The 22,778-nt window shown below is 46.8% G+C and overlaps 1 protein-coding gene across 2 annotated transcripts in view; it reads left to right on the forward strand.

Moving 5' to 3' along the window:
* CCNJL (cyclin J like) overlaps positions 1-22,778 on the forward strand; it is a 56,433-nt gene that overhangs the window by 10,061 nt on the left and 23,594 nt on the right. For both annotated transcript variants that reach the window (XM_036846723.1, XM_036846721.1), the window contains exon 3: positions 21,013-21,226. In XM_036846723.1, coding sequence (XP_036702618.1) covers positions 21,013-21,226 — 214 coding nt within the window. The remainder of the gene's footprint in view (positions 1-21,012; positions 21,227-22,778) is intronic.

Raw genomic sequence — 22,778 nt, forward strand, 5'->3', positions numbered from 1 at the left:
TGTGTTTTCCCTACTGAAGCCAGCTCCTTGCACACTTAAAGGTCTTTAGCTGTGTGAGACCATGTTTTTTTGAACCAATGGAGGGATAAAGGACATTTTTACTGATTTGGGACTGAATTTATACAAAGACCTAAAACACCAACAACAAAAATGATGCTTAGTGATGATGATGTTAGTGGCTACTATTTATTGAGCACTTCCCATATTTCAGGCAGTGTGCCAAGCACGCCCCTGTGTATTATCTCACTCCTCATATCTGCGCCGGTGCTGGGCTTGACCCCTTGTTATAGATGGAAACTACAAGACTCAGAGGGTGTCAATCACTCTCTTGAGATCAAATCCCTGATTGTCTCAGAGCCTGAACATAAATTTGGGGAGAAAAACATCCATTTTAGCAAAGAATGGAAGTACAAGGCAGGGAACAATTGAGGCTCTGCCCTCCATGATACTGTAGGCTCTGTATTTTAGTTTGTGGTACGATGGCTCTCCAAGAGCTAGGTTCTCCCTAAACCATTCTGAGAAGCCTGACTGCCCGGCCGGGGCCCCCCTTGTTTGGTCCTGGTGGGTCCTGGTGCCTCACCTGTGCATGGTGCTTCTCACCTTGAAGTGATTTGGCCTCTGCTGTTGCCTGCCCTGGGGCGTACTTGGTGGGCTGTTCCTGTTTCCCCTGACTGGGGAAAGGGAGAGATGCTGTGGGGCCTTCCTCTCTTGCCCGGACTCTGACAGCTGCATGTGGTAGAATCTCATCCCTGCTCTGTCCTTCACCTGGGTTAAAACTGCACCATTTTCTAGTGACCCCTAAAGCTTGCACATTCTTTTATTTCTCTTTTCCAATGTCAGTACTCTCTTCTCACTCCTCCCCTTAAATTCCTTGAATTTCCCCACTGCAAGGCTGAACATCTGTCTCCTCATAGAAGGTGGTGACCCAGGTCCACGCTCAGCCATTTGGCTAGGTCACCTCCTAACTGGTTTTTCTATTCCCTTCTCCTCCCTCTGGGTTTCTACGCCCCCAGGGAACAGTTCTTCCCAAGTCATGAGGCACACCCAGATCCACCCATAAGAAAGTGTTCCAGACACTGGGATGTGTCTGCCCAGCTTCCTTCCAGGAATGTGTTACTCAGGCCTTTCAGACCCACATGCTGGTTTTGACAAACCCTTAGGTACTGACATGGTGATGGTCCTCAAGTGAGACCCTAAGCAGCCGGCCCTCAGGGCCCCTTCCTGGAGGTAATGGTGAGGCTTTTAGTGTGAGCAGGAGTTTCCTGCGTGCATCCTGAAGAGAAGATCTGGGCTGCTCCCAAGGTGTGTGCAAACAGAGGATGGAAGGTGGGTTGAGAAATGGGGTTTGTAGGTGGAATGAGATGTCATTCAAAGTGGCATCTAGCTTGGAGACGCCCTGACTCCACTGCCTCACCTGTGTTCTGTAAGAAGCTGGGGACAAGACTGAATCAGAACTTGGCGTTTTCTCTCGAGTCCTACACGCCTTAGGATAAGGAAGTGTTCAGTGTGCCCTCAACAGTCAGCTGAGACTTGGTCTCTGCACCTGATCTGTGGAAGAAGCAGATTATCTTGGAGCCTTCCTTTCATCTATAAACCAGGAGAGTGATCCCTGCCCCCTGCCTCCCAGGTATCCTGGGAGAAAATGGGTGTCCTCCATCAGTCTCCAGGGCCTCTGGAAGGGTCTTGGTGGGCACCCTGGTTGGTTGGAAAAGCCTGTGCTCCCTAAGTGAGGGGAGGACAGTTAAGGCTTTGGGTTGGCCCTGTGCCCTTGCCCTTGACTTGTTCTTTGTCTTCCTAAACCACATAGCCCCCTGGGTAAAGGGAGTGTAGCCAACAGTTCTCTCTGAGGGAACCTGGCAGAAAGAGGTGACAATTTTGGTCTGTTATTTTCTCTCTCTTTTTTTTTTTTTTTTTTTTTTTTTTTTGGCCATGCCGCCCGACTTGCAGGATCCTGGTTCCCTGACCAGGGATCGAACCCATGCCCCCTGCAGTGGAAGCATGGAATCTGTTATAACCCCTGGACTGCCAGGGAAGTCCCTTCATTTTTTTTTAAAGTTATTAAACACACAGAGTGGGGTTTTTGTTTGTTTGTTTGTTTGTTTAGGAAACTGCAAAAATAAATACAAGCACACAGAAGAAAGTAAAATTCCCCCCCACAATCCCACCCCTTGGAAGTAATTTGTTGACATTTTGGTGTAGGTTCTTCTGTTCCTTTGTGTGCCTGTCATCACAATACATTTTTATTTTGGAGTTTTTTTTTAGTAAAAATGGAAAATATCTTTTCTCAAAACACTTTGTTGATTTTGTAGTATGTCATGCTCACATTTCCATATCATTCTTCTCCACCCAATTCCTGATTATTGGACTTTAGCAAAAAATTAGAAACGATTGTGTTTATTTAGAATAGACAATGTAAGAACATGGTAAAAAGGGAAAAAGCCCAGGTTATATGAAAGGGTGGATGGTGAAGAGGCTCTAGTTTTCCTCCCTGAAAGGTACCACTGATCCCAATTTCTCAAGAATCCTTCCAGAGTTCTCTGCATGAACAAACCAAGTGTGTGTGTTCTAACACAAGTGGTAGTAGCATTTACACACTTCCCTGTACCATTTGATTTTTTTAAATGTTTACATTTTAATAATTTAAATATTTTTTATGAAACCACCAAACAGAAGCTCCATGACGAGAAGGGATTTTTTTTTGGTCTTTTCTGCTCATTGTAACAATAAAGGTATAGTGTAGATACTCAATATATTTGTGTTGAATGAATGAACGAAATATTTCTTTTTGGTAATTTTTTTATCCAAATATATACATTTTATTTTATATAAATGTTATCATAGTATATTATAGTTTCATAACAATTTTTTTCTTAACTGCATATACTAAGTAACTTTCTATGTCATTAACTATTCTTCTGCAGTAACATGCGTAATGTTTTATTGTATGGATATACCATGATTTAACTCATTTCTTTGTTGGACACTTAGATGGAGCTGCTTATTCATTTTTTTAATTGAAGTTAATTTATATACAATACAATGTACAGATCTTAAGTGCGTATGCAGTTTCGAGTATACAGTGAGTTTTGACAAATGTATATACTCATGTAACTACCACCATAGTCAAGATACAGAACATTGCCGTCAACCTAGAAAGTTCCCAGGTACCTTTTCTCAGTCACTCACCCCATCACGCTCCCAGCCCCAGGCAATCACTGATCTGCTTTTTTGTCTGTGTGGATTAGTTTGTGTTTTCCAGAGTGTCATATAAATGGTGTTACATGTATGTGCTCTTTTCTGTCTGCCTTTTTTAACTTAGAGATTCACTTTTGAGATTCACTTTTGAGAACACTTTTGAGATTCACCTATGTTGTATCTATTAGGAGTTTATTTCTTTTTTATTGCTGAGTAATATTCCACAGTATGTATATTACATAATTTGTTCATTCATCCCCCTCTTGATGGTCTTTTGGGTCATTTCTCCTGTACCATTTGATTTTACACAGCACTGCAGTGGTGATCCTATTCTTCTGTCTGCGAGCGTGCTCATGAGAATAAATGCCTAAAATGGAATTGCTGGTCTTGGGGTGTGATTTTAAGAACTTTGAGTTTCACCAGTTAATAAATTATCAAAAGTTGCACCAGCCTGCACTTGCACCAATGGTGTGGGAGGGTGTCAGCTTCCCAGTAACTTTGCTAACCCTGGATATTAGCCTTTGAAAAAAAAAAAAGTCCATGCCGGGCTTCCCTGGTGTCTCAGCGGTTAAGAATCCGCCTGCCAGTGCAGGGGACACGGGTTCAAGCCCTGGTCCGGGAAGATCCCACATGCCGCGGAGCAACTAAGCTCGTGCGCCACAACTACTGAGCCTGCGCTCTAGAGCCCGTGAGCCACAACTACTGAAGCCCGTGCGCCTAGAGCCCACGCTCCGCAACAAGAGAAGCCGCCGCAGTGAGAAGCCCGCGCACCGCAACGAAGAGCAGCCCCCGCTCGCCGCAACTAGAGAAAGCCCACACGCAGCAACGAAGACCCAACGCAGCCAAAAATAAATAAATAAAATAAATAAACTTATTAAAAAAAAAAAAAAAGTCCATACCATTTCAGTAGGTCAAAATGGTGTCTCTTGGCTGTGTTTAAAAGAATCAGGAACCCAGAATGGGGAAAGCACTAACGGATGGAAAGGAAGGGGTACAGAACTCTGAATACTTTCCAGGATCTGCGGAGGCCCATATGCAGCAGGGAACCAGCCTGAGACCTGTGTGAGGCTGGGTGAGGGCTGCTGACCTTTGACCCTGGCCAGAAAACTCCCCGGGCTCCCTCTGAGCCCCACTGTTGCGGTGTGTGCTTCCCTCTACCCCCAAGTGGCAGTTACTTGGAAACTTGAACCTTGAGGCGGAATTTGAATTGTCCTGCGGCACTGGCTCCCTTGCAGGTCACTGGAGCAGATGGTACCAGGACCTGGGCCTTCTTTGTGGTAGGGACATCTCCCCTGGTAGCACCAGCTATTTACTTAATCCAAAAATGGTCATCCAGTGACTTGCGTGGGTGGGTTGGGATGACAAGAGGAGTGAGGAGGATCATAAGAACAGAGAAAAGCATCAGGAATTGGATGGATTCAGTTATTGTTAAGGAAAACTTGGGAGAAAACCTAAATGCCCATCAGAGGGGAATTGGTTTCACTGTGGTTCATGCATACACTAAAATAGGTGGAGTTATCAAATATGATGAGGTAGATAACTTTATGCTTAATAACAATTGATTTCCTGATCCTTGTTAAAAAAAAATCCAAGTAACTCAGTACTCCTGACTCTTTGGAGTGAACCACTGTGTTTTCCTTTTTGTTATAGAAATTTAAAAAGATACACAAAAGTAGAAAGAAAAGTGGAATGAATCCCCATGTACCCTCTACCCAGCTTCAGTACCTGTTTCATCTTCCCCAGACAGCATGTCATTTCACCCATAAATATCTACTAAGCAATAAAAGCCTCTTTTTTTTTGACATAACAACTATGCCATTATTACAAAACTCACCATCATTCATTAATAATCTATTGCTCAGTCCATAATTCAGTTCTCACAGCTGTCTCAGAAATGGCATTTATAGTTGCATTGTTCAAAATCGCAATCCAGATAAGATCCATGCATTATACTTTTTTAATTGAATGTAAGTTTCTTTAAATTCTGTAGTGCTTTATAATTTTCAAAAGTTTCACATACATGATTTCATATAATCCTGTAATAACCCTTTTTTTAAATCCCCTGCTTCTATATTGTCCCACCCCCTTTCCTTCTCCCCACTGGTAACCACTAGTTTGTTCTCTATATCTGTAAGTCTGCTTCTTTTTTGTTATATTAACTAGTTTGTTGTATTTTTTAGGTTCCACATATGATATCATACAGTATTTGTCTTTCTCTGTCTGACTTATTTCACTTAGTGTAATGCCCTCCAAGTCCAGCCATGTTGCTGCAAATGGCAAAATTTCATTCTTTTTTATGGCTGAGTAGTATTCCGTTGTATATATGTACCACATCTTCTTTATCCATTCATCTGTTGAAGGACACTTGGGTTGCTCCCATACCTTGGCAATTGTAAATAACACTGCTATGAACATGGAGGTACCTGAATCTTTCTGAATTAGTGTTTCTGGTTTGTTTGGGGTTTTTTTCCAGATATATACCCAGGAGTGGAATTGCTGGGTCATATGGTAGTTCTGGTTTTAGTTTTTTGGGAAATCTCATACTGTTCTCCACAGTGGCTGCACCAATTTGCATTCCCACAAACAATGTAGGTGGGTTCTTTTTTCTCCACATTCTTGCCAACATTTGTTATTTGTGCTCTTTTGATGATGGCCATTCTACAGGTGTGAGGTGATAATCCATCTCGTTGTGGTTTTCATTTACATTTCCCTGGTGATTAGTGATGTTGAGTGTCTTTTCATGTGCTTGTTGGCCATATTCATTTCCTCTTTGGAAAAATGTCTGTTCAGTTCTGCCCATTTTTTAATCGGATTGTTTTGTTTTTTTGATGTTGAGTTGTATGAGCTGTTTATATATGTTGGATATTAACCCCTTATCAGTCATATATCATTTGCAAATATCTTCTATTCAGTAGGTTTTAAAAAATTACTCTTTTATTCTGTAATGGTTTCCCTGTCCCCCAGCTCCTTAAATTTGTTTTTTTCATGCCATTGGGTTTTGGAGAAACCAGGTCATTTGTCCTGAGGGACACCCCCTGTTCTTAATTTGGCCTATTACTTCCTCATGGTATCCTTAACTCGCGTTCACTGTTAACAGTTTGGCTTGGATACTTCCCTACTCTGTGGGACTAGAGTATGTTGCAATCTCCTTGTTCTCTCGTTGGCTGTCAAACATCACTTCCTCAGAGGAACCTTCTCCCACTCCCACACAAGGTCAGTCTGCACCCCTGTGACGTTCTCAGACTACCCTCGATTATTCCTTCAGCACCCAGCATGACTTGTAATTGTACACTTCTTAGTGGGACTGTTCCATTTGGATCTGGCTCCCTCTCTAGACGGCAGGTGCGTGAGAGCAGGCTGGGGCTGTGTTGCCCCAGTTCTGAGCAGAGTAGCTGCAAGCCCCTTGGTGCGTGCTCAACACGGATGCCTGGTCTGGGGTCTGTGCCTTACAGCCCACACACACGTCGCCTTCCTGGACCTCACTGTCTGGTGGGGTAAGTAGCACGGCTGCCAGTAACTCCATCTACTGGGAGAGAAACAACCTCCAAGGGCTTCAGCACTTCGCCAAGGTGTCCCCCATTAAGTGGGGGAGCTGGGACCTTAAAACCTCGCGGTCTGCTGTCCGGAGTCTGACTTTGAAAAAGCAGAGGAGTCGCACGCAGCCTTGAAGGCAGCGATGTGTCACAGGGACTTCCCCTCAGCGGCGGGGCGACCCTGGGGCGAGTGGTACGCAGCTGTTGGCTCTGAGTGGAAATCTCTTGTTGGTCTCTTCTTTTGTGTTAACTTTCTGTTTTGAAGTATTATCAAACTTAGCAGAGTTGCCAGCACAGTACACAATTGTAAACATTTCAACACATTTGCCTTATCATCCCCTTTTTCCTGTCAGGCGGTTTTTTTCCCCTCTTGGACCAAGATGCAGACATAATATTCCATTATCCTTTAATATTTCAGGGTTTATTTTGCATGGTTACTTTTAAGATGGGCCATAAAGCGGTTTCTGGGGGAACTTGTGTCAAACCACTAGCGACACCTTCCCAGGTAGGAATCCTCCCTGGAAGCCTGTTTCGGGTGAAGGGGATTCAGCATTTGGATCAGGAGGGAGGAAGCCAGGTGGCCACAGGTGGCCTGGCCGTGAATCTGGGAAGGCAGAGTTCTGGCTCATTTCCTTGGACCATCCCCGTGGCTTGTTGGCAGACGGCTTCTCCATTAGGCAGTCATTTACTGAACCCCGTGTATGACCTGCAGACCCTGAGAGGCTCTACCAGGAAATACCACAGCCCCAAGCCCCACTCTGGTTCCTAGCACAGCTGAGGATAAGCATCTCAAACCACTTCTGGCCATTCTATTTGTTAATGGTGGTAATAGCCAGTGAAATGTAGCAATGCTATTCCCCGTTAATGGGCACTTGTTGTGTGCTTGACGTATGTTCCCTCCTGTTATCTAAATCCTCCAGCAACCCCCTCTGGTAAGTACTAAATTATCCTCATTTTATCCCCACTTTACAGATGAGCCTGCCAAAGTTTAGAGAGTGAGATAACTTACCCAAGGTCATACAGCAGGTAGATGGCAGAGCCAAGATTTGAACCCAGGCAGCCTGGCTCCAAAGCACAGACTCTCAACCACTGTACCAGCCGTGACACCCCATTGCCTAGGGAAGTGTGAAGAGCTTCCAAGAGAAGGTGAGATGTGGAGGAAGTTCATCTACCAGGGCTCAGGGCCGCGTGTGATAGTCACACATCAGTGACCTGCCAGGGGCGGTCTGGTGAGTAGGGGAGGAGGGGGAGATGGGCCGGGAGCATTGGCTCTGGGATGCAGGTCTCCGTAGATGTTTACACTTATCCTGAGACACACGGAGAGCTGTGAGGAGCGAGGGCTGAATCACTGGAAAATGACCTTGGCCTTGGAGACCTGGGTGTTGGTAGTGATCCAAGGAGATGGCTTCTGAACCAGGGCAGGAAGTGGGGAGACTTGAGAGTTTTAGGAAATAGGGTCAAAAGGACCAGTTAACAAACAGTGAAAGATTTCATGTTTCTTCCTTGTTGGAACAAAGAGATTTTCCATTGCTGAGGGATTGGCCTTTTTCACGGTGAACAGTGTTCTTAGAAAGCTCCTTCCAGCAATTGCTGGTTTCCGTGTAATCTTTCAAGACTCCCACTGCCCTCTAAATTAAGGGAGTAGGTGTTTATTGGGCACAGTGTGCCAGACATTGTTGAATGTTTGTTGCACATTATCTTATTGGATAATTAAAGTTGCCTTAATGTCCTGACCAAGCAAGGCACTAGTAGTTCTTGCACATCGGCGCAGGTTCATTCTTGCATTCAACACATGTTTTTTAGCAGCCGACCACATGCCACACACTGCTAGCTACTGGGGATATAAGTGATGAACAAAACAAAATTGTCTGTCTTCACGGAGCTTATAGTCAAGCACCAGGCTCACATGAAGTGCTTGTAAAGCATATTTAGGTGCCCAACTCCATCCCAGGAAGTCTGATTCAGTAAGTCAGGAAATGGGGAGTGTAATAGATTCCTAGGGCTGCCTCAAACTGGGTGAACAGAAACAACAGAAATTTATTCCCTCACAGTTCTAGAGGCCCGAAGTTTGAAATCAAGGTGTCTGCAGGGCCGTGATCCCTCCAAAGGCTCGCAGGGAGGATCCTTCCTTGTTTCTTCCAACATCTGGTGGTTGCCGGCCATCCTTGGCGTTCCTTGGCGTGTAGCTGCATCCCTCCGTTCTCTGCTTCCATCCTCACCTGGCCCTCTACGTGTGTCTGTCTTTGCCTAGTCTTCCCTCTGTATGTTTGTACATCTCTGTTTTCTCTTCGTATAAGGACACCAGTCACTGGATTAGGCTCTATACTAATCCAACATGACCTCATTTTAACCTGATTGCATGTGTAAAGACTGTTTCCAAATAAGGTCACATTCTGAGGTTTCGGGTGGACATGAATCTGAGTGAAACGCTATCCAGCTCAGTAGCGGGGGGCAGCCTCCATGTTTCAGTAGATCCCCAGGAGATTCCAGAGCCTGTGATCAACGGACCACAGTTGCAGAAACCCAGGTCAGCAAGGGACCGGAGTCCCAGCTGGAGTGACTGGGGGTTAGTGGTGGTGGTTCCCCTAACTGACTCGTTTTGGGCTGCACAGTAGGGTCCGGGTGCCCAGGAGAATCCATCAGAAGGAATCTGGAAATTGGGGAGGGGAGCTGGAAGTGTGGAGTGAAGAGCTTTTGAGGCCGCAGCTTAGGAACGGTGACCCAGAGGCACAGGAGGAGAGAGTCAAGGGTTGGACCTGTTGCAGAGAACCACCGTAGAAGGGGGCACATCATGACCCCTACCCCTAGGTGATGGAGGGTGTGGGAGAATGAGGGGCACCCCCAGTCGAGAAGGTGTGGGACGTGGTCATATCAGGAAGCTGCTGAATGGAAGAACTCTGGGGGCATTTAATAGAAAGGTTGTGGGTGTTTTCGGTTCTGGGAATGAGGAGGTGTGTTTGGAGCTGGCCTTCCTGCCATTTGCAGAGTTCAGGGGGCCCGTGAGAGATGGGGTGGCTGGGGGTGACCTTTCTCTCTGCTGGAAGGAAGCTGCAGGCCAGATACCAGCAGGAGAGGATGTCACCGGCATTGTTGGCTTCATGTACTGCAAGCCACCCTCTCGAGAATGTTGAAATAATGTTCCCGCAGAGAAGTTGATTCTTTACGGAAAACGTCTCCTCGGGGTTTATGGAGCAATCGGGCGAGAGGGGAAGGGAGGGTGAGTGATCCTCCGGCTTTGCAGGGCCTCCCAGGTCTGTGGTGTGTCCTCCTGAGGCCTCTGAAGAACCAACCCACCCCCTCCCCTCTCTTTTTCCCTTTCACTTTGCAAGTCTCCACTTCCTGTTGGTCACCTTGGTTACCCGTGGTGTTTCTTCACGTCTTGCGGCTCTTTGTTCTCAGGCCGACTGAACCCCTGGAGCTGTTTCCCAAGCCGCTGGCCCAGAGCCCGGAGGCCCAGCCTCCCTCGGGAGGTAGCCGTTGGCAGCAGGGAGGATGAGCACGGTGGGAAGCACGGGAGGAGACCCAGAGTGGTTTTCTTTCAGCGGCTGGTGTGGGAGAGCAGCAGCTCAGTCATGCTCTGCACCTTGGGCCGTATGAAGCAGTTGTCACACTCAAAGCAATGTCACACCCCGGGCCCGGCCAGCTCCTCTGATGTCCAAGCCAGGACTTGCCACTAACCCGGAATGTGGCCTTGGCCACTGAACTTCTGTGCCTCAGTCTCCTGGGTACTATTGTTAGTGGCAGTACCTCTGCCCGGGCCCATGTCAAGAGGGTGGGTGTTGGGATGGAGAGCCTAAATTGGGTTAAATTGCCGGAGGTGTCTGTGTGCAGAGAAACGGTGTAAGAAGGGCATATATCGACACTCATACATACTCACAGTTATCTCCTGGTGGAGAGATTGCTGGTGATTTAAATTTTATTTGTATTCATCGTATTTTCTAAAATTTCTGTAGTGATGAGATATAATCAGTTAACTATAGCATTACTTTGGAAGGAAAACACAAACGTGAACTATCCCATGGGGACCCCAAAACATAGTGTTAAGATCACGGAGTCAGAAAGCCCAGATTCAGATCCGTCCTTTATTAACTAGGTGGCCTTCGGCAGGTTACTTAGCCTCTCTGAGCCATCCTTGTCTGGAATACTGGGATGCTGATGGTCCCCATCTCGTGGGCCTGGTGGAGGATGAGAGGACAAAATGCATGGGATGCAGTGTCTGGCAAATGACGTATAAGCTTTCAAATTATAAATATGATACATATATATAAAATGGTATGTATAATATACATACATATAAGCTTTCAAATTATAAATATGATACATATTTTCAAATTATAAATATGATACATTCATCATAATGAGCAAGTCCAGATACCCATGAAGACCAGAGGGGAGGTATAAAACTCAGGGAGCTGAATTCCAGGGGAAAGAGAAAGCTCTGTCCTTGCCTTGGGGTGACATGTGCCTCAGTCTATCCAGTAGCAACAGAGGGTAACCAAGGAGGAACCAGGTCTGTGGTTTACGGAGAACTGGGAGCTGCCAAAGTTATAAATATATACATATATATATATATATAAGAGATGGGACAGGGGCAGGAGATTTAATCTTGGGCCCGGTCCCTGGACTCCTCAAGGCAGGGCACCCAGCACTTGGCTGCCCGGTGCTTTGTGAGTAGTTGGAATTGCTCAACTAGATGAATAGTTTTATTCAACCTAAGATCAGGAGCAACTCATTTTTTCTTACCTTTTCATTTCAAGTATTTGCGGTTCCCCAAATTTGGAGATTTGGGTAAGTATTGAGTATCTCTTTTGTGTCAGGCGCTGGGGTCACAGAGCCGAACAAGATGAACCCAGTCCCTGCCCTCGTGATGCCCAGTCAGGGGTGAAGAAGATGGTGCTTGGATGGGTGGAGGGAGGGATGGATGGATGGATGGATGGATGGAAAGTCCTGGATGCTCGGGGACTGACAGGGGCATGACCAGGGAACACTTTTCAGAAGTGACTTTTAAGCAGAGATCGGAAGAAAGAGTGGGTTAATAGTCAATTAGAAAGTAACACAGTGCAGGACACCGAGGGGTCAAATGAAGACTTCCCTTTCTCCCCTAATATGAGAAACCAGGGGTGACTGGCTGAACTTTCACAGTGCACAAGACCTTCGTAGCCCTCTGAGGTTAGCCTTAAAATGCCGGCAGAGGCTGTGTGTGAGGGGCACACACTGAATTTTCTTCCCCGTCTCTCCCGCAACAGTGATGGGCTGGGGTCCTGACTATGGGCTCAGGGTCTGTTGAAGTGCACTTGGGGCTGGCCTTGCCCATGCTCCCACGCACATCTGAGCCCAGCACAGGTGCGGAGGGTTTGCCAACCTCTGCCAAGGTCAGCGCCTCTGTGCTGGGGGGAGGGGAGGGGGAAGCATGGAATCCTCCAAAGCCTCTACAGGCGGCCCTGCTGCCTCTGTGTGTAGCTCAGTTTGGGGCTCCATGTGGGTCATGATTCACTTGTCCCTGGCCTCTCTTGGAGCGCTGCACCTCTCAGGTAGTCCTCTTTCTGCTTTGACAGCCTCAGGCAGAGCTCTTAGCCAGCAAGGAAAGTGTTTCCAAAGGACTCAAGCCTGTCTTGACACCCACCGCCTTCCTCTCCCCCAAAATGACACCTCTGGTATCCCTGGGGTTTCCCACTCGGGGGCCGTTCCCCCACCCCGTTGGTTACCCCAGGGAAAGGTACAGGACCAGGTAAGGGAGACTTGGGGGAGGAGGTTAGAGAAGGCCCCAGGTGGAGGGAAGATCCCCCAGTTGGTGTTTGCTTGGGTCGCACCTGTGTTCATCACAGAACACTCCATTCATTCATTCATACATTCATGCACTCACTCAACAGATATTCATTCACCCTAACTGTGTGCTGGGTACCAGGGGTACAACCAAGACCTGGAAAGAGGTGGCTCCCTCCCTCCCGGAGATCACATTGTGGGTGGTAGGGGCAGGGGGGGCGACAGATGAACACTTGAGTCAGCAGTAACTGCTGATTGTAAGGATGCTGCAGCAGAGGCGGGTCAGGAGAGGCCTCTCAGACGACACCCGAAGGAAGATAGGAGATACAGCCCAAATGTCCAGAATCGGGGTCTGCTTAAGTCACAGCACAACCTCACAATGAAACTCCAGGCAGCCATTGAAACCACAGATTCCTGTGAAAGGGACGTGCTTGTAGATGAGGATCCTCTGCTCTGTGAAAGTTTGCACAGAGAAACATCCAAAGAATCCATGTGAAACTCAGTAGTACTTCTCGCTGCACCAGGGATTATCAGTGATATTTGTTATTCTTTTTTACTTTAGAAAATTTATCAGTGAGCACATAATTTATAATTAGTAAAAAGAAGAAACAAAGAAAAACACTACTTCTGGGTAGTGCCTTGGTGGGGTCTTTGCATCTTGCGAGGATGAAGTGGGATGTTTAGCCCGGCGCTGGCAGGGGGGATGCTATTATTAAAGAGCTGATTGTGTCAAAGCGATGATGCAGGGTTGCCAGGGAATCCTCGGGGATAAGGTTTGAGCTGGGCCTTAATACAGTGGGTATCTAGTCCCTCTCTCCATTTTTTTCAAACTGGAAACACAGTCATTGAAATAATAAAGCGAATGGGTTTTTTTTTACAGTGAATGTTTTTTAAAAATCTGGGCAGTGTTGAAAAGCGTGAAAGTAAAAATCATGCGGGATCCCAGCCCTCTGAGATAACCACTGTAACATTTTGGTGTACATCTAAATAGTTTTTTTCCTAGTCCATTGTTATTATTTTTAAAAATACGGTAAACTACTGAGATAACAAGAGCAGGGTTTTTTTGAAGGTGGATCCCCCTGCGTTCACCCTATCACGGCCATCTGTCCCTGTGCTCCCGCCTCTAGATGTACCTGAGGCACAGGTGCTCTCCCGTCTGGCTCAGGTGATAAAGAGCCAGAACTGGGGAGGGAGAGTTTCAGGAAGCTTCTGCCCGCCCCTCCGCCCCTCCGCCCCTCCTCTCAGTGCCCTCCCCGCAGCTTTTGTGCCGGCCACACTGATGCTGCCCCTGGCCCCAGCTCGAGCAAAGTCACCCTGCCTGACTGGTTCCTGCCCCCTTTCCGCCCGCGCCAGCTGCTGCGTGCCTGCCAAGTGCCTGCCTAATCCCAGAGAGCTTCCTGAGCCGCCTCTCAGCAGGCTGCTCTTTGGTTTCTGGAATCCAGGCCGCTCAGCACTCAGCGGAGGGTCTGGCTTCATGCACCCGGAGCTGACTTAGGTCAAGAGTGCTTGGGGAGGAATGCGATCCTTAGAGCAAAGCCCTTGTAATGAATGCCTTTCCCCGCTAATTGGGTTAGGGGAGTAATCGGCTGGACTCTCAACTAAACAGGGTAGGCATGCTGGCATCCCACATTGTTGTTCATTTGCCAAAGAATCGCCCTGCTCTGAGGTGCAGGAGAAAAGCAGAGGCTCAGAGCTCCTAATTCCCTTTGGTTCCGGGGCTCTGCAGAGCACGTGGAGTGGGCAGGCTTCCTTTTCTGCACAGACCCCCAGGCCCAGCTATAACCCCTCAGGTAGAATGTCTCGTTCCACCGTACAAAGCAGCTTCCTTTGAGAGCCCGACAGAGGCAGATAAGCTCAACTTACCTGAGATTTGATTGCCCAGTTTGAGGGAAAGGCCACTGACGCTTGCTTGAGTGCTGTTAAGTGCCAGATGCTTTACATTATGGCACTGTGACCCCCGTTTTTTGCATGAGGACACGGGTTCAGAATTCACATGCCCAAGGTTAGTAAATAGTGGAGGTGAGACTCCATCCCAGAACTGCCTAACTTTACAATCTGTGCCAAGTAGCTCCCCCATATATGGCAGGGATGGGTGTATTTGGAACAGGGAGGGATGTCCTTGTATTCATTCTTTTTTTTTTTTTAATTGACTTTGTTTTTTAGGGCAGTTTTCGGTTCACAGCAGTACTGAACGGAGGGTACAGAGATTCCCCATGTACCCCTGCAGCCCCCTGACACACGCACAGCCTCCTTCACTATCAACAACCCCCCTAGAGGGGTCCATTGGTTACAGTCAATGAACCTACATGGACACATTATTGTCACCCAAAGTCCACAGTTTACATTGGGGTTCACTCTTGGTGTTGCACATTCTGTGAGTTTGGACATGTATCCATCATTATAGTATCATACAGAGTAGTTTCACTGCCCTAAAAATCCTTTGTGCTCCCCTATTCATCTTTCCCCCACCGAACCCCTGGCTACCACTGATCTTTGTTCATTCTCTCCGTAGTTTTTCCTTTTCTAGAATGTCATATAGTTGGAGTCATAGTATGCAGCCTTTTCAGATTGGCTTCTTTCACTTAGTAATATGCATGTAAGTTTCCTCCATGACTTTTGACGGCTATTCATTCCTTTTTGCTCATGCAGATATTTTTTTTGAGCACCTGCCCCTGTGCCAGGCTCTGGGCACTGGGCAGATGGTATCGGCAAGATGGACGTGGCGCCTGCTCTCTGAAGCTAGTGTTTAGCAGGAAAAGACACATAAATAAGTAAATACCTGGCCGTGAAGAACAGCGTGCTAAGAGAGAAGACAAGGGACACCTGATTTGGAACGATGACGGGTCAGAGAAAGCCTCTCTTAGGAAGTGACCTTTAAACCCGTGCCTGAGGGAGGAGCAGAAATGGGGAAGCATCGCAGGCATCTGTTCTAGTTTTCAGAAGCCTGCCCACCCTTGAGACCAGCATTTTCCAGGAAGCCCTACCTGCTAACTCCTTCCAGAGCTATTGTTGCCTGTTCCGAAGGTCCATAGCTTTTTCTTTTATGCACCGATGTCTTCCTGTGAGAATCTGCTCGAGCCAGTGGGCCCTTTTCGAGGGGAGTGTTCAGAGGAAAGACCTACAGCATATTGCTTTGAGTTTCTCTTGACACAAGGGAAAAATCCAGAGGGAGGGAGTGAGGCTTGGCTGGGCTGAGCTGAGCCGGGAGGGAAGTCAGGACATTGCATATCTGACTTATTGTGTTTGGGGCCTTTGAACCGCCTTGATGAGAGCAGCTCGGCCTGGGCCAAAGGTCGCTTGGCTAATTTCCCGCAGCTGCTGCCTATGGAACACCAAGGATCTGTGACTGCTTGCTTCTTGTCAAGAGCCGTAGAGCCCTCTGCTTAGAGGAAATGCCCAAGTAGGCTGCAAGCTTGTGGAGGCTGCTGGAGGGTGGGGAGAGGGCCCTGTCGTGGAGGGGCTGCAGCCGCACATTGGCTGCTGATACCAGCTGTCTGGCTGTAGCCCAGGACGAGCCTGGCTGAGAGATCTTCCTGCATCGCTGCTCCGCCCATGTCACTGCCCTGCTCTAAACCCTTCGCTGGCTCCCCATTGCCCTCAGGGCAGGCCGGATATCTTAGCAGGACATACAGGCTGGGAGCCTGCCCACCCTCGCAGCCTGCTTTGTTCAAGCATACCCTCCCTCTCCGGCTGTTCCAAGGGCTCCAGATTCCCCAGACGGGACCCCAGTGTGGCCTTGCAGGTGCTGTTTTTCCTGCTGAGCTTCCTTTCCTTCCCGCTTCTTCAACAGGTTAATTCCTAGACATCCTTCCAGAATTTGGCTAGACGGGTCTCTTCTCCTTGAAGTCCCCGTGGAGGACCTGCTACTCTACACAGATAGCCGCACCTTCCTCTGGGCCCCCGGGTGGTTGGTGTTCATCACTGCAGTCCCTCCCTTCCTGTTCCCCTCCGTTCCTTCACTCCTTCACCGTTTAGTTTCGGGCAGCCGACCGTGTTCTCATCACACCAGGGTGGTGGCAAAACAAACATGAGCAAGAGCAGACCCAGACCCCCGCCTTCAAGGAGCAGCATGAATCCATCAAACAATGAAGATGAATAATACACTGAGAGGTCAGATCTTTTCCATAAAGAAGTTAAGATTTTCTCCATGATTGAAAAAGTCTACAAATCATAAATGCTGGAGAGGATGTGGAGAAAAGGGAACCCTCCTACACTTGGTGGGTATGTAAATTGGTGCAGCCACTATGGAAAACAGTATGGAGGTTCCTTAAAAAACTAAAAATATAATTGCTGTATGATCCAGCAATCCCACTCCTGAGCATATATCCAGAAAAGACAAAAGCTCTAACTCGAAAATGTATATGCTCCCCAATGTTCATAACAGCACTATTTACAATAGCCAAGACATGGAAGCTACCCAAGTGTCCACTGACAGATGAATGGATAAAGAAGATGTGGTACATATATACAGTGGAATATTACTCAGCCGTAAACAAGTATGAAATAATGCCATTTGCAGCAACATGGATGGACTGACCTAGAGATTATCATATTAAGTGAAGTGAGTCAGGTAGAGAAAGACAAATATGTGATATCACTTATATGTGGAATCTAAAAAATAACGCAAATGAATTTATTTATAAAACAGAAACAGACTCTCCGACATAGAAAACAAACTTATGGTTACCAAAGGGGAAGAGAGGGAGGTGGATAAATCAGGAGTATGGGATTAATAGACGCGTACTACTATATATAAAATAGATAAACAATAAGGATTGTTTACTGTATAGTACAGGAGACTATATTCAATATCTTGTGATAACCTATAGTGGAAAAGAATCTGAAAAAAAAAAATATATTAACTGAATCACTTTGCTGTACACCTGAAACTAACCAAATATTGTGAATCAACTATACTTCAATTAAAAAATCGTTTATTAAAAAAAAGATTTTCTCCATGATTTAAAAAAAAATAAAAGGTTGAGAAAAAGGATGCATTAAAATTCTTCTAGTCTCAGATCTAATATTGCTAGTTAGTTAAGCCCTGGGGTTTGTAGGACTTTGTCAAACTCAGTTTCTTCATGTGTAATGTTAGGAACAGGAAATAATTGATTCAGGCTTTGGGCATCTTCCTTGAGCACAGCTCTGGGGCCACTGAGAGAGCTGTGTTGTGGACTCAAGGCTCTGGGGGAATAAGCCAGATTTCATCCCAGCATGAAATCTCCACCAGGCTTCGCTTTCAGAGGGCGGACCTCCCCTCCCTCAGGGAAGACGAGGAGCTTTCCCAGAGTCCACAGCTTTCCTCGGTAGCGTTGATCATGGTTTGGAATTCTGCAGTTGCCTTATTCTTTGATGGCCATCTCTTTCTAACTGGGCCATAAACTCCATGAGAGTGGATGATGTGTCCATCTTATTTTTTTTAATTTTATTTTATTTATTTATTTATGGCTGTGTTGGGTGTTCGTTTCTGTGCGAGGGCTTTCTCTAGTTGCGGCAAGTGGGGGCCACTCTTCATCGCGGTGCGCGGGCCTCTCACTCTCGCGGCCTCTCTTGTTGCGGAGCACAGGCTCCAGACGCGCATGCTCAGTAATTGTGGTTCACTGGCCCAGCCGCTCCGCGGCACGTGGGATCCTCCCAGACCAGGGCTCGAACCCGTGTCCCCTGCGTTGGCAGGCAGACTCTCAACCACTGCGCCACCAGGGAAGCCCCCCATCTTATTTTTTTATAACAGCTTTATTGAGATATAAGTCACACCATAAAATTCACCCTTTTGAAGTATACATTCAGTTGCTTTTAAGGTATTCACAGAGTTGTGCAACCATCCACACTATCTAATTTCAGAACATTTTCATCGTCCCTGAAAGAAACCCCATATCCATTGGCAGGTCCCCCCGCCACTAACCTCCCCAACTGCCCCCAGCCCCCAGCTCCCAGCAGCCGCTAATCTGCTTTCTGTTTGTATGGATTTGTTACCGAAAGGAGGGGCCCTTCCAGGGCCCGAGAGTGGGCTCTTGTCTAACGCTCGGAAATGAATTGTCCGAGGAGACGCGTATCCTTACAGGGCAAAAGACTTTATTGGGAAGGGGCGCCCGGACAGAGAACAGCGGAATAAGGGAGCCCAGGAGAACTGCTGTGCCACGTGGCTCACATCCTCAGGTTTTATGGTGATGGGGTTAGCTTTCCAGGCTGTCTCTGGCCAGTCGTCTTGCTTGTGCCCATGTTTGGTCTGACTAGGGTCCTTCCTGATGGCGTGTGCATCTCTCAGCCAAGATGGATTCCAGCGTGAGGGTTTCTGGGAGGTTGGCAGGACGTATTATGGGCCGGCGTCTCCTCCCTCCTTTTGGCCCCTCCCGAATTCTCCTGGTTAGTTTTCAGCGGCAGTGTGCCTTATCGGGACCCCCTGTTGTGAGACAACTCGTGCAAGTGGTTATTATTGTGCCTGGCTGAGGCAGGCGGTTTTGGTCAACAGATTTTCCTATACTGGACATTCTATATAAAGGGAATCATAGGATATGTGGCCTTTTATGACTGGATTTTTTTCACTTAACATAATGTTTTCAAGGTTCATCCATGTTGTAACACATATCAGTATTTCATTCGTTTTTGTGGCCTAATAATATTCCATGGGATGGACAGACCATATTTTTCCATTCATCAGTTGATGGACATTTGGGTTGTTTCCATTTGGGGGCTATTATGAATAATGCCGCTATCAACGTTCCAGTACAAGTTTTTGTGTGGTCCTGTGTTTCCATCTCTTGGGTATACACCAAGGATTGGAATTACTGGGTCATGTGGTAACTCTGTGTTTCACATTTTGAGCAGCTGCCAGATCGTTTTCCACAGTGGCTGCACTATTTTACTTTTCCACCAGCAGTGTAATGAGGCTTCCAATTTGTTCCATTTTGTCCACATTCTCACTAACACTTGTTTATTTTCTGTTTTGGTTTTGGTTTTTATAATAGCCATTCTAATGGATATGAGGTGGTATCTGATTGTGCTTTTGATTTGCATTTTCCTAATGATTAGTAATGTGAGAATCTTTTCATGTGCTTATTGGCAATGTCTATATCTTCTGTGAAGAAATATCTATTCAGTCCTTTGCCATTTTTAAATTGGGTTGTTTGTCTTTTTATTGCTGAGTTCTAAGAGTTCTTTATATATTCTGAATTAGAGTCTCTTGTTGATATATGATTTCCAAACATTTTCTCCCATCCCGTGGTTTGTCTTTTCACTTTCTTGATGGTATCTTTTGAAAGTTTTAAATTTTGAAGTCTAACTTATGCCTTTTTTTCTTTTTTTGTTCCTTCTGTCTTGGATGTCAGATCAAAGAAGCCATTGCCTAATCTAAAGTCATGAAGATTTGCTCCTGTGTTTTCTCCAAGAGTTTTATAGTTTTAATCTTACATTTAGGTCTGTGTCTATCTCATTCCAGATTGTACCTCCTGTACCTAGAATAATGCCTGATGTATAGGAGGTACTTGATACTGAGTGAAATGAATGAATTGATATCTCTTGAATGAGTGAATGAACAGATATCTTCTCGTCGCAGAGCTGTTGCTATTTAAGTAAAGCCCCGGGGTTAAGAGAGGGCATTAGATGGAAGACAGACACCAATTTGTTTTAATCTCCTCCCCCAGTGAACCTGCCCTTAGTGAGCTCTTACAATTCCCTTTCTGCCAGCTTTTCTTTTCCTGTTTTTCCTCACTTTTGTTTCCCTATTTGACAAAATGTTGCTAAGACATTTCCTAAATAAATTGTGTCTGGTCTACTTTGGTTAAATTGTAAATATGGTAGATACACAAGAAAAATTTTTCCGTCATAAAAATCTTGGTTGGGTGACATTTCTCTTGTTGGTTTTATTGTGTTAGACTAAATAAATTCAGGTGACACGGCAGTGTATGAATTACAAAGGAAAAGTCACCTCCTAGTGGGACATTTGATGTCTAGAACTTACTTTTAGAAAAAAGTGTGTATGTCTGCAGAGAGAGAAAACGTAAAATGTCAACAACTAATGAATCTGGGTGAAGGCTATTTGGGAGTTCTTTGTACTGTTATTTTAACAACTTTTTTACAGTGAATTTTTTCAAAATAGGTGCTTCACATCCATTTTTCATTTAATCCTCAGCTGTTGAGGAAGAAATGAAGGTGAAGGCAGGCTGACCAAGGTCCGTCAAACTGGTTGAGTAGAAGAACCAAAATTTGGACGTGGGTCTCCAACTCAAGGCCTCCTACATGTTTTATGGCCTCGTGCATCTCAGATAGTCGAGCTTTTGCTGGGAATGACCCGCTCCTTCACCTGCCTCTGTCTTCATGTTCTTGACGCTTTATGAGCCTATGCTCAGTGAGGGCAAGTGGGAGACGGTCCAGGAGTTTCTAGAATAGAGGGGCTGCCATCCTGGGACTTGAAGGAAAACGAAGAGGGTGTGGAGGGAATCGATGCTTCCTCACCAGCCAGCAGGTGGGCCTCTGAGGCTCTCGGGAGACAGCCCTGACCCCCCTTCTGCCCTGCCTGTTCCAGGAGCTGAAGCTGCCCACCTTCCGAGCCCACTCCCCGCTCCTGAAGAGCCGCCGGTTCTTTGTCGACATCTTAACCCTGCTGAGCAGCCACTGCCAGCTCTGCCCCGCCGCCCGGCACCTGGCCGTCTACCTGCTGGACCACTTCCTGGATCGCTATAACATCACCACCTCCAAGCAGCTCTACGCCGTGGCAGTCTCCTGCCTTCTGCTTGCAAGTACGTGGAACCCACTTCCTTCCCCGTGCCGTTTCCTCCCACTTGGTGAGCCCGGGTGCTCCCGAATCGTTCTATATTTCCACGGTCTTGGCACGTCTTCCGTGTTCATCCTTAGCTGAATGCGAACCATAGTAATAATAACCAACATTTTCTTTAGCATCTATAATGTACCAGGCCAAGGGATGAGGATTTTAGCAGCTTGATCTTAACGAATCCACGCAGTGACACTAGAAGACAGATACTTTTAGTACCCCCATTTCACCGAGGCACAGAGAGGTTAAGAAACTTGCCTTGGGTCACCCAGCTTATCTATAGCAGACAGGATTTGAGCCCAGAACTGCATGGTGCCAGAACCTGTGTCTTAACCCCATGTCACCTGCTTTCTGACATAGGGCTTCTGAAATTGCTGGCGGGGGGGTGGGGGAGCCCTAGCAACCACTGTTCTTAGAGGTGTTTAGAAATGCGACTGTTTGTGTGGGCCCCAAGCAGGACCCATTATGTAGTCTCCAGGCCTGGGCACAGGCCTCTTGGAGTTTGTATCTTCCAGTGAGGCCTCACTAAAAACACGGCATGGGGACTTCCTTGGCAGTCCAGTGGTTAAGACTTCGCCTTCCAATGCAGGGGGTGCGGGTTCGATCCCTGGTCGGGGAGCTAAGATCCCACATGCCTCATGGCCAAAAAACCAAAACATAAAGCAGAAGCAATATTGTAACAAATTCAACAAAGACTTTAAAAATGATCCACATAAAAAAAAAATCTTAAAAAACAAAACAAAACACGGCATGGCTTTGACCATCTGTCTGCCTAGGTAGGAAATGAATATGCTGCTGCTCTGGTCATCTGCTTAAAACACAGTCTGCCATGCCACGCTGCAACTAAAAATTGCCCCCTGGTTTACCAACAGTCTTAGAAGGACCGTCCATCAGGGTCCTGCCTCTCTGACCACAAGCCTTTCTCCTCTTCCATCCCTGGGTTCTAGCCAAGCCCCTCCTGTCACAGATCTTTGCACATGCTGTTCCCTCTGCCCACAGCACTTCCCATTCCTTCCCCCTGCCCATCTGGTCCTGGTTAAACGGCACTTGGGCCCTGCACTCACATCCCTGAGAAAGCCTCCCCTGCCGCCTTGGGAGTGGGGTGTACGTAAGGCATCCCTGAGGTACAGCCCCACGGCCTCATGGACTTTTGGTTGACACTCACCTCCCTCACTAAGCAGTGAGTTTCAGGGAGGGAAAGGAGCACATAGTAAGGCCTCAAAAAATAAGATTTGTGGACTCTCGTGCTTCCAGTGCCGGGGGCGGGGGTTCTATCCCTGGTTGGGGAACTAGGATCCCACATGCCGCGTGGTGTGCCAAAAAAAATAAAATAAAATAAAATGAAAACAATATTTGTGGGCTAAAGGAAATGAATGGAGCCAGAGTTTCCCTTAGAGCTGGGCTTCCACGTTTCTCCAAGTTGCCCTTCATGCAGACGAGCGGGACACCCCAAAGTAGCCAGCTGCAGTCACATTTCCTTGACATCTAGTCTTTTCTCCTTAAAATTCAATCAGATCTTA

The sequence above is a fragment of the Balaenoptera musculus genome, chromosome 3, assembly GCF_009873245.2.
Source record: "Balaenoptera musculus isolate JJ_BM4_2016_0621 chromosome 3, mBalMus1.pri.v3, whole genome shotgun sequence".
Lineage (NCBI taxonomy): Eukaryota > Metazoa > Chordata > Mammalia > Artiodactyla > Balaenopteridae > Balaenoptera > Balaenoptera musculus.